The sequence below is a fragment of the Fusarium subglutinans genome (genome assembly GCF_013396075.1).
Source record: "Fusarium subglutinans strain NRRL 66333 chromosome Unknown NRRL66333_c0000063, whole genome shotgun sequence".
NCBI classification, from domain to species: domain Eukaryota; kingdom Fungi; phylum Ascomycota; class Sordariomycetes; order Hypocreales; family Nectriaceae; genus Fusarium; species Fusarium subglutinans.
The window spans coordinates 131644-144094 of record NW_023502126.1 but is presented as its reverse complement, the minus strand read 5'-3'; the positions used below and the strand labels follow the sequence as shown (position 1 = coordinate 144094).

At 48.4% G+C, this 12451-nt stretch overlaps 3 protein-coding genes across 3 annotated transcripts; 1 reads left to right on the top strand and 2 right to left on the bottom strand.

The window, feature by feature from the left end:
• Positions 1-1110: 1110 nt before the first annotated feature.
• Positions 1111-3163, bottom strand: FSUBG_6229 (tenascin X precursor; the record flags this gene model as incomplete). Its single annotated transcript, XM_036684406.1, has 3 exons — positions 1111-1145; positions 1205-2683; positions 3136-3163. 3 exons carry the CDS (start codon positions 3161-3163, stop codon positions 1111-1113), a joined length of 1542 nt encoding a protein of 513 aa, XP_036538294.1.
• Positions 3164-5187: 2024 nt separating this feature from the next.
• On the top strand, positions 5188-6963 carry FSUBG_6228 (uncharacterized protein; the record flags this gene model as incomplete). Its single annotated transcript, XM_036684405.1, has 1 exon — positions 5188-6963. One exon carries the CDS (start codon positions 5188-5190, stop codon positions 6961-6963), a length of 1776 nt encoding a protein of 591 aa, XP_036538293.1.
• Positions 6964-7536: 573 nt separating this feature from the next.
• FSUBG_6227 (alpha-glucosidase (maltase)) lies at positions 7537-11780 on the bottom strand (the record flags this gene model as incomplete). Its single annotated transcript, XM_036684404.1, has 7 exons — positions 7537-8531; positions 8586-8857; positions 8921-9181; positions 9296-9333; positions 9730-9789; positions 9888-10836; positions 10894-11780. 7 exons carry the CDS (start codon positions 11778-11780, stop codon positions 7537-7539), a joined length of 3462 nt encoding a protein of 1153 aa, XP_036538292.1.
• Between the last annotated feature and the right edge of the window lie 671 nt (positions 11781-12451).

The following is a 12451-nucleotide window of genomic DNA, read 5'->3' as shown; positions in this document are numbered from 1 at the left end:
TGTAGCTCTCGCTATGTAGCTAACGCACCGCTGATAATGGCAATGTTTTCGGCCTGCAGGCAGCTGAAAAGTAACATTGACGGTCGGGGCATACAGTACAGTCACATGGTGCATTTAGTGGTGTACTATGTGATATGCTCACGGGTACGTAGGCTGGGAGCAAATTAAGTTACGAATTCACGCGCCGGCCAAGTACTTCCTATCTGCGCTACTATTCAGTGCACAGCGATGGACGCTCACTAGTGAGTAGAATCAAGCCAGAACTCCGCAATAGGATATTTAGTACAGAGATTCATGCCACTTTCACGAGAACACAAGTCACGGATATAGCTGCGCGAAAGAAACTGTAATTCAGCGACACTTTGCTTTCATGACTGATGATTTAATATTGAACTTAGCTATGGTTAAAAAGAACTAGATAGAGGGCAGCACTGAACTACCAATCGTTACCCAAGGCACATTGCCTTTGCAAAACACCAGATCTCAGACCCCATTATACTCGTAGCCTAGGAACACGAAGAATTCATTCCTTACACCGGAGGACAGAACTGCATACTATAACAACCATGAGTTGCAGCCAGTGTACACTTTCCGAGAGAGAATGTCGTGCCCGTAGGACAAACCGGTGGTTCAGGAGATACACACTTATCCCCCGAGACGACAAGAGGAAGTGTACACTTCGGACCATCGCTAGAAACGCATTTGTTATCTTGGAGAGATGAACCATGAGGGCAGGATGGAACCGTGATGGTGACACATCCTTCCAGGCGCAGTTGGCTGCCAGGTGGGCAATTTGGACCATTGATTGCAACGCAGGAGCCATTGCTGAGCTGCGTGCCATCAAGACAAGTTGGTGGCTTACTAGCAACACACTTCTCCCCCTGTAGACTCATATCCGTGGGACATTCTGGGAGTTTGCCAGAAATACATCCATCAGGGGAGTAAATGAAGTCCGCAGGGCAGGCCGGTCTTGACTCACTGACACAGTTGTTTCCCTGGAGGTGTGTTTCTGGAGGACAGCTTGGAGGTTGGCCATAAAGACACGCCTGCCCGTCGAAGACTGCGTCTGGGGGACATGATGGGAGGACATGGGAAACGCAAGCAGTTCCGTTAAAAGTAAACGTCGCCAGGCAGGCTGGTGTATTCTGAGAAACACAGTTTGTTCCATCAAATACAGTATTCTCTGGGCAGCTTGGGCCTTTACTACCAATACAGTGACCGTCCTTGAGAGTTCCAGTGACACAGATGGGCGTGCTTGTAGTTACACAGGTCTGACCACCGACATTGCTTGAGCCTGGAGGACAGACGGGGCTGCTGGTCTTGGTACACGCACTTCCACTCAGAATCATCTGATCTGCGCATGTCGGGGGTACCGTGGACACGCATCTTTCTCCCGAGAGAGTAGCTCCATTGGAACAGGTCGGAGTATCAGACGTAAGACAGACTGTACCGTTGAAAGCACCCGCTTGAAAAGTTGGCTTTTCGGACAAAACACATACATCGCCCTTTGGAACTCCATCCATACATCCCGGAGGACTTTTGAATCCACAGTTATAACCGTTGAATGTGAACCCGCCTGGACAATCTGCCTCTCCAGGATCAAAGGCACATTTTCCGTTTTGAAGAGTAGTCTCTTGGGGACATGTGTTTGAGCCGGTGGGAGCGCTGAAACAGAGTTTACTGCTCTCATCCCAGGTCATCCCTGGCAAACAGCATTGCTCCTTTTGTGATACTGGATCTTTCGACTTCTGGAGGTCGGATGGGCAGACCATAGGAGTCACACAGATGCCATCGACCAATTTGGATATCCCGGGACACATTGGGGGGTCAGGGTCCTGGCAGACACCTCCCTTGAAGATACCTTCCTTGCACTGGGATCCATTGACTGAGATGCAGACACAGCCACTGAAGGTTGATCCAGCGGGACATCTAGGCCCGTCTTGGTGAGAACAGCTCTTGCTCTGCTCATCAAATGCAAAGCCAGAAGGACAAGATGGACTCTGCTTTTGAGTGCAAATGCCATCGTCAAGTGTCATTGAGTCTGGGCATGAGGGTGGCTGGGAATGAGTGCAAGATCCTTCTTCCAGCTTCTCACCGCTAGGACAGCTTGGAGGCAGGTTATGGACACACAATTTGCCTAGGAGCGTGTACCCAGGGTCGCAGACCTGCCGTCCGACAGAAATGCAAGAGGCGCCGTTGAACTCAAAGCCAGGCTCACAGGAAGGGGGTTGACTAGAAATGCAACTGTGGCCATCAAATCGAGCCCCAGATAAGCAGCTTGGTTCAGTGGTAGAAACACATTTTCCTTCCTGCAGCACCGTGCCCGCGGGGCAAGATGGCTTCTGGTCTGAGACGCATGCCCCAGCTTCAAGCTTGGTGTTTGGGGGACAGACTGTAGTGGGTTTGGCCGCGCAATTGACGCCGTTGAAAAAGGTGCCGGCTGGACAACACTTGACGTCGCCCTTGGAGTCACGGGAGGGGATGATATCGTCAAGAGAAATCTCGTTGCAGGAGCCACTACAGGTAAGTTTGAGAGGCTGTGGGCTGGCAACAGGATCTGCTGAACCGGCGATTGGTAGCTGGTTGGGAATATCTTGAGTTTGACATGAATTGATGCAAAGGGTCATGAAGATGACCCAAAAGATGGACTTGGCCATGGTGAACTGCAAAGGGGGTGAATGGCCTAGAAACACACTAAAGGAGGAAAATCAAGATGTTGGGAGGTTACTACCAGGTGAATTGAAACACAGTGGATCATCGTATTTATTCAGGTCGTGGCCGAAGACCGATTCCTGATGTAAATCTAAACCCCATGGGGGCATTTACCTCTTTGCAGCTCCTGGTGGTTCAGCGGCGGCTATCCCGGTATCCAGTGCCGGAAGCGCTACTGCAAAAGCCGTATAAAGATATACAGTAGACTTTCAGGCCTCTTGCTACCAAATTAAACAAGCAAACCTCTCGAGTCATTGCGCTGGACTATCGTTCTCGTTCGATGGGCAAAATGTGCCGCCTCTTCTTCCCATTTTACCTGGTCTTTTTGGCCACTCAATTTTCTCTCGTCGTGGCACAGACATGCAACTCCACCACGGGAACATATCAGACCTGCTGTCCGTCATCTGACAAGAAGGCACTCACCTTCCGAGGTCGAGAATATCGAGTCCATTGTGACGCTGAACTCGGTCCTTTGTCGAGTGCAGGTGCAGCCAGCCCCGATGATTGCGCCAAGAAGTGCACAAATCAGTCGCCTCTTTGGAGGTTTGATACAGTGCGTGGGCGTGGACGCTGCGAATGCTACTCTTTCGATACCAAGACAGGAAGAATATCATTTGTTCCAATGGACTCGGAACAGGCAAAAGATCTCGATAAATGCCAGGCCGAGTCCAAAACCAACTCTGATCGAGTCGAAACGTGTGAAACAAAACTTGGGACATGTCAGGCTACCTCCAAGTCCAGCTCTGATCAAGCCAGAGACTGTCAAACAAAGCTTGGGACATGTCAGGCCGGACTCACAACTTGCCAAGGGCAGCAAGGGCAGTCCGATAAAGATTGCCCTGGCAAACTCCAGCTGTGCCAAGACGATCTCAGCAGAATCGACAAAACATGCCCCGGCAAGCTTCAGCAGTGCTATGGCGATCTCAACAAGATGGATAAAACGTGCCCCAGGCGACTCGATACCTGCAATGCTGCACACGTACAAGATAAAAAGGAGCTTGGGCAGTGCAAAAGTGACCTCAAAACAACCAAGAAGACGCTCCAAACAAAGACAAAAGACTGTCCACCGAAATGTCGCGACAAACTCAATGATTGCAACAAACAGAAGAAAAAGATGTGCAAGTGCCGCCCGTGGACGTGCACTCCTGGTACTAGAAACATAGGTGGAGCAAAATACCAAGTGCACTGCTATGAGTGGCAGGGACAATACCTTCCAGGAAAAAGCCAAAGCTCTCATATTAAAAGCATGGCAGATTGTGCAACAAGGTGCGCCAAGTCCTCACGCTGCCTATGGGCCTTCTATTATGATTCGAATGGGTTTGGAAAAACTTGCACCGTGAACTTTGATAAGTGGTCTCGCTCAAGAACTGCAACATATGGAAAACCTATTCGCAGCTTAGTACTAGAGAAGGTTTAAGGCTATACCTAATTAGTTAATACAGCTACAACTATTAGCCTTCACCTCGAGAATGCGGATGAGCCTCACAGTTATTGCCTATCCATGTTGCGCAATGTATAGGCTTGATCCCTGCACTACAACCAGGATCAACACAAATATCTAGGTGTCTTATGGCCAGCTTTCCGTGTCGGTTCAGAGAAGCCGAGATGAGAAGAGTCTGTTACAAGTGATTTGAAATGAGCAGATCACTCGGCTATGCTCGCTGAAATCCCACACTGCAGCTTTAAAGTTGAGGGTTCGCAATACACCATCTGAAATCCACCTGCTTGGGAGCGGCTTCTTCTTGATGTCTTGCTCGCGTCGCCAGGACTAGTCCAACGACGCGCTCGTCTGTAAAGTCCTAGGCAATTCTTTATCCATCAATCCTATATCTCTCAAACTCCGGACTGAGCAGTCACCTTTTGAAAAGCCTATATAGCTGATTATTCTGCACATCTCGCTGCGCGGCAAGGCCCTTGGGAGACCAGATTTGACGGCTTTTGTGGCACTGCTTCGCCTATAGTTATCTATGTATCCATATGGCAATTTATCTACTTTTGGAGGCCCTGAGACCTGTAGTCCTCGTGTAACTCCAGGAACTCGTGAACCCACAAATGCACGAGACGATACACGTTCCAATTGTTTACCGTTTTGGTAAGCTGTGCGAACCTCTCTCCCGAGACTGCATGTAACGTAGCCGTTCCCCATTCGTTTGATCAGATCCTCCAATTGGGCATGTCTGCCTTGTCTTAACTCAGCGGGTGCAAATGCCTCGTGCGGCTGAACCCGACTGCATCCCACTAGCCCCAGAACAACTTAGCCCCTGTACCTTCTGCTTCACTAACGCCCAATTCTATGAGAATGTGCCTCGCGTGGCTTTAGGGCGCCGAAATGATCTTATCTCCACGGTCTAGACCATTGCAGTTCTATTTTGGACTCCCAGCTGAAACCATGCGTCGGTACACAAATACCCGCTCTTGGCACTCTTGGCCTTTTGCTTGTAATTCTTGACGGATTATACCGCGAACAACGATAAAATGCCTTTTGACTTCAAGGCCTACGACCAGAAATGCCAGGGCTTGACGCTCGAGGAGCTACAGCGAGAATGGGAGCACTACACTCGCCTAATCTCAGGCGCTGCCACGTCGACTGCGGTGTCGGGATGCGCTATACCCCTCACACTCGGTGTCTCAACCATTGGAGTCGCGATGGCAGCACCGGCAATTCACAACGCGCGAAAGAAACGAGAGATCATCGAACGGCATCTTAATCGACTGAATGCGACGCATAAAACACGAAAGCGCGATGTCCTTGGAAGTATGGCTGTGAGCGGAACGATCGGCGTTGTGACCCTCGGTGTCGGAAGCATGGGCGCCGATGCTGTTGCGACTGCTGGTGCAGAGCACGGCATCCAGTCGATCGTGGCGAATGAGACTGCTATCAAGCTTGTGTCGCATGCTGCGCTTGATGGCGCGGGGATGATGGTTGAGCATAAGCATACAGATCATCTGAAGAAGAAGGATGCGCGAAAGGCGTTTCAGAAAGCAGGTGTTTTTCAAGCTGTTCAGGATGCTAAGGCTGCTGAGGCTGGTTATACGATTCAGCCGCATCAGAACAATGGGCAATTTTATGCTACTGGGAGTTCGTCGCAAGCAGTTCCGCCGCCGCCGCCGTACAATGCTGTTGTTAGTCAGACGCCTGGATTGCCAGCTTACAATACTACCCCAAATGGGTATCCTCAAGACTTCAAGGCGCCACTCGCCCATCAGCAAGCTCAACAGAACCAGACTTATCTGACGCCCCATGTCACTGGACAGCAGCCAATGCAACAGTATGATTACTCACAGCAACAAGTCCCGACATACGGTGCACCATCACCTATGCCTTCAGTGAACGCGCAGATGTTCTCGCCGCCGCTTACACCAGCTGTTCAATACCCTCCTCAAACCACACAAGCACCCAACATGCAGCAGTCTCAGCCGCAGCCTCTCTACCAACAACAGACGGGAGTTCCGCCCTATAACCCTGCTATGACACCGCAGCCTTTCAACATGACTGCAATGCATCAGGCTCTTCCTCCTGCTACCCCTGCACCGCCAACTCCGTATCAACAGCCACAGGTTCAACAGGTTCCAAATATGGTGTTGCCTACACCTCCACAGGACAGCACTCAGGGCTATACGCCTCAACAAGTGCTGCCGCAGCCAACTGGACAGATTGCTGGTGCACCTCAAGCGGGATACTTTCCAACTATCCCAGCAACACCAGCTGGATATCCGCCTGCTGTCACGATTTCGCACCAGCCAACGCCGCAGCCTGCTGCTCCAGGAAATGTCTATCACACTCCAGTGCAGCATGTTGTTCAGCATGAAACTGGGTATCAGCCTTCACCTACACCGGCCGCTCAGCCGCATTATCAGCAGCAGCCCAGCTATGCAACACCACAGCATACTGGCACTTGCCAGCAATCACCAGTGCCCGCACCCGCTGACCGAAGAAGCTCTTTCGTTGCCCTGCACCAACCAACTTACGCTCCCCATGCGCCATACAATCCTCAAGATTGGGCTCCTAAACCTCAGCCGCCTGACATGACCAGTCCACCTGTACCGGCTGCACCTACCATGCAGTATCAGATGCCACCGACTCCGCTCCCAACTGGCTCAGCAGTGAATCAGTACCAATACGATAACAAAGGGTCATACTTTCCAGCCCAGCCACAGACACCTCAAATGACGGGACAAGTCTCTCAGCAATATCCCCCGGGAAATTATCCCGGAGCCCCAATGCAGAATTCTGTACAGGTGACGCAGTAGTTATACGGAGTAGAGACTTGACATTGGTGGGAGCAATTGGAATTATGAGTTATGCCTAATTGGGGTGAAGTATAGAATGCGTTGGTCGTTGGCTTGGGTAGTTGGCATTCGGATTGAAGTAGGCTGAAGATGAGATTTATCTAGAAAGGGAACACATCAGAGCTAGAGCATCCCCGGTGCGGTCTTGGTTTATCGAGGTGATGCCCAAATGCGTCACGATCTTTTGTTCTTATCGATGTTCACATTTGCCAGTCTCTAGGGTAGCATAATTAGGCCTTAAAACCTACCATATGATAGAATGAGTCTTGTGCATCTTGGATCGCATCAAACAATTACTGCGTGTTAATAGGCAATAAACCATACCGGTTTACAACAAAAGCACAGGACATATCGCGGTAGAGATACCAGCCAAGCATAAATTAGACCAGAGGGTCTTGCGGTTTCTTCTTGTCTACCAGCGTATTTTCAAAAAAACTACGGATCTTATGACAGAGTACAACCAGACTAGACTTTCTTTGCTCTTAATATACAACAGTAAACTGATCTAGACATTACTTAAGCGACATTTATAACCTAACTCAAATCAAGCCATGGCCTATAATCAAAAGCCTGACCTTGACTATCACCGATACTACCATGAATTTCAGGCAAGCCCGTGGCGTGATGATCCATCTCTGGTAGTATGGTTGTATATCTATCGCTGATAGGTTTTGCAAAGCGTTGGAGAAAATGCAACATCCAATAATCCATATCAAACGCCGTGTCCATACTCTGCTGGCATGTCCGATGGAATACTTGTAGTCGCGAAATAGCCAAGTCAATACCAGGCCAATACTGGCGCAATTCCATCATCATTTCAAAGTTTTGCCTAAGCATCTTCTTTACGTTTCTGATTTGAATCTCATCATCATCAAACAGCAGAGTGTGCAGATGAATGGACGAAGAAACTGCAAGAAGATGTCCAACCATTAGCCACCGGCATTCACAGCCTGGTGTTGAGTTTGCACGTGATAGGAGGTTGCTCAGATCCGCGGCGTGGCTGCGACAACGCCTTGCATACTCAACTACTTGAGGACTTCGCCCCGCCGCTGTAGAGGTACTTTGATGTAAGAATTGGTAGTAGAGGAGTTGGCTGAAATGATGGTAGCCTGTGTGTAGAGCTACCAGGGTGCGGCCGAGGCCAGTGCTACTGTATGCTGCGAGATTTGTCGGTGTGACATGCAATGTACTTGGAAGATTCAGCTTCCATGTTTCAAGCTTGTCTGCAATCCGCTCAATCTTTTCGAATAGTTCAGCATCTGAGATACGGTTTTGAACAGTCAACTCGTGAATTTCGTTAATTGGCGCCACGACTTCCGTGAATGGGATCATCTGTGCCCAGAGACCGTGTTGTCGAGATGTAACCTCATCGCTTTGTATCATAAAGTCCAAGTGATCACTACCGGGATCCAGTTGTTCAAAGGCGTGTTCCTCCATGGGGACGGGAAAGTCAGGATCAATAGTAAGCTGCTGCTTAATGCAAGATCCGGCACTTTCCCAGCAATCCCACATCCACACATTCCACCATACTGTCATGAATTAGATAATTGACTTTTAGCAGCGCAATCTTAATAGAATCTTACCTCTAATCTCTGTCTCTCGTTGGAGCTTATTGGTAGACAGAGAAGTCTGTAATCTCCTCAATTGAATCATACGGATCGCCTGCGCACCATAAAGCGATTCCATTCCTGTCTCACCCTCTGATGCTGATATACAACATAGTAACATGCAAGCTTGGATGGCGGATAACGATACTGGCTCCGTGCGGTCGTTGAATAGGCGTTTACTGTGTGCAGCCCAATCTTTACGCCTCTCACAAAGCTCGGAATCTCCGTGCCATTGGTCTGAAGCAAATCTACATTTGTGTCGATTAGTAATGATTACAACAGACCCTTCTCGGCGTTGGATCAACACCTACCTAGCTGCAAGTGCCATCATAGCGAGAACATGCATCATTTCGGCCCGTCCCTCACGTTGAGCTCTGATGAATGATGGCCTATGGAATAGGGTATGGTCCTTGTCGTGGATGAGATCAAAATATATATCAACAAGTGAATTGCACATTTCTTGACTAGGTAGAAGGCGAAGCTGGCCTTCATTGTCGATGCTTGTTTCGTTGAACACATTCGAAAGCTCGTCGACAGAACTTAGATTGCACTCGAGGTTGAATCGGAGACATCTTATACATGAAGATGTTTCGCCTTGAGAATGACATTTTCTTTTTTGTATCCTATTGCTCGATTTAGATGAATTAATAATGTATGATTATGGTTTGTGGCTTCTCAAGACTTACTTGCATTGAGTGCAAGCATGCTTCGGCCTCCCTTGCCTCTTGGACATGTTCATATATTGGAGTTGAAGGATGCAACGTTTAGCTTACGACGATGAGATAATTCAAGATAGTCAGTTGGTAGGCACTTGACTTGACGGCACTGATAGTTACGCTGAACGCACCTCCTCGTTTCGGCAGGTTAATTGATGATTCCTTATCTCGTGATTTATCAAGCGGGGATGATCATTCTTAGCGCGCCTCACGCATGTCTAGCTGTACTGAACTATACTGTATTTAGGATAACTACTCTACCATAAAGTATAAGATAAGCAGAGCGTATTGAAAATCCCTCATATACCTCACTGCCTATCTAATTAATTAATTCATTCATAACTATAAAGGCACAATTACTTTAGATTCTATTGTCTCTAGATTATTGAGTACTGGTTTCATACCGATGAACCGTTGAGACGATACTTGAGTCTGGCGCAGAAAGTGAAAGCACATGACGAACACTAATAATGAATAATTCATGTACTGAAGATCTTCTCATACAAACTTGCTGCAGTTTCTAGCCGGGAATTACATATTCAGTACCTTGCTGCCATCATACCATTGCAATCAAAGTCTGGTATGGCCTCAGCCTAATTGCAGCCATTCCATCCTTGACCATCAACTCGTTCACGCCCTCATAATTGCCCAAAGCGGCTACCAGCCCCTTCACATTGATATTGGGCTTTGTTGAATCTGTGGACGCATTGAGTAGAATAGTTATTGCCTTGGGGGGAATGGTCCACCAGATATCAGTGGCACTAAAACTGGTCACAACCAGCGCCTCCGTCGGTCCAGTTAGGCTCCCACCAGCAGTGTTGTCAGTGCGTATATACGCAATGACGTCTTCTTCTACTTCTATATTTAGCATTTCGAATCCTCCGTAAACAAATATGTTGGAATGCTGCTTTCGAAACTTGAGCACCCGGCGCCAATGGTGAAGGCTGGACTGCGAATCGGCCAACATCGTGGAAACGTTCCAAGTCGCAAAATCAGGGTGGATAGACATCCAGGGCTCAGCTTTCTTAGACCCAATCGGCATGAACCCAGCATATGGACTCTCCGAGTTCCACTGCATGGGCGTGCGTGCGTTGTCACGTCCGACCTGTCGGTATCTGTCCCTATACATCTTCTGCTTTTTTACATCGTCGTGGAAATAACGCTGTACCAACTCCCAGTGATTCAGACATTCGATGTCTTTGTATTTCTCTATCCCCCATTCTCGGGGAAGATTAACCATTGCAAGTTCCTGTCCCTGATAGATGAAAAGGGTTCCAGACTGGAAGGCAAGGTGGTTTGCTAGCATCTTGGCTGATATTGTTCGCATGGCGGGAGAGTCGCAAGCGTAACGACTAACTGTTCGGCTCTCGTCGTGGTTCTCCATATGCAGGGCGTTCCAACCTGCGTTGGATGCCATGAATGTTTGCCACTTGTTGACTACATTCTTTAATGCTGTTGGTTGGAACACGGCGGGATCAAATCTGTGATTTGCACCTAGGTCAAGCCCATCTCTGTGTGTGTGTTAGCCCGAGATCTTGTAAAAGACTAGATCCTGTTATCTGACTTACATGTCAAAATGAAACGCCATAGCTAATTCTCCACGATCCTGGCCCACGGCTTTGAGAACTTCTTCAGGATCTGCATCTGGCATCTCGCCGACACTAAATGCGTCGTATTCCTGGAGTATCGATCCAATCCCACGTAGGTATTCGTGCAGCCGTGGTCCACAAGCACAATGCTCGGTGGGCTTCTGCAAAAAGCCCGGCTTCTTGATCTTTGCGTCGGGCAGGCCGGGTGTCTTCGAAATATAGTTAATGACATCCATTCGAAACCCATCAACGCCACGATCAAGCCAGAATCTTACGATATCGTGCACGGCATTGACGACCTCGGGATTTTCCCAGTTCAAGTCAGGCTGTCCAGATGACCAAAGGTGAAGATAATATTCTTGTGTGGTAGCGTCCCAAGTCCAAGCGCTTGTACTAAAAAAGGATTCCCAATTGTTAGGTGGCATCCGTTTACCGGTTTCGGGATCCCAGCGAGCCGGCCGCCAGAAATACCAGTCGCGATATCTGCTTGTCTTTGAAGACTTGGACTCTTTGAACCAAGGATGTTGATCCGATGTATGGTTCACAACAAGGTCAAGGATATACTTCAAACCGCGGTCATGGAGGCCTTTAATTAAAGCATCATGATCGGCCATGGTACCATAAGGCGGATAGATATTCTTATAGTCAGAGATATCGTAACCCATATCAATCTGCGGAGATGCCAAAATGGGGGATAGCCATACCATATCAACACCAAGCGACTTGATATAGTCAAGCTCTGAGATAATTCCTTTAATATCTCCTATACCATCGCCATTGGTATCTTTGAAAGAAGGTGGGTAGATCTGATATACAGAGGCTTCCCGCCACGACGCTCGCTCGACGTTTGGGATGACAGGATACATTGTGAATGCCGAGGAAAATCGATATGTGCAAACGTTATAGGGGGTTTCTAAGAGTGAGAGTACTGTTTAGGGCCGGACAAACGGGGGCCAAAGATGTGAATCCCAATGCACCTAGGACAGGCTTTGTGCTACTGGTATCTATTTAACCATTTTGCGACGGTAATATATCCAAAGTTTTACGTATTCGGACTAGTATCGAGAAGGATCCCGTAATATGACAACAGGGGGCAATATCCTGGAATCACGGGTTCCCTCCGGGGGGCTTTTTCATGGGGAGTCTAGCTCTAACCCGGCATTTCCATGTACAATACCCAAGTGCGCAATAAAAGCCGCAAAAGGTTTCAAATATCATTTCATGAGCTGATAGCCGGTAAATGCGGAAAAGCCATTACAAATAAAGTAAGTCATGCGGGAAAAGGGGGTGGCACAAAGGAAACACCCTCTAGCTTGGCTTATCAGAGTAAACATCGTAATGAATGCTGAGCTATCATGTAACTATTTCCGAGAGTGGCTTAACACTGGAGGCTTCCATTATCACAACGCCATGAACAATTAAATGCGGGAAATGTTTCTAATCGATAGGCATAATTCCGCCCAAGCGCAAAGTGTATCTGGCACCATTGTGCGGAAAAACCTTACCATAGTAGGCAAGGTGAGCGTCAGATGCGGTA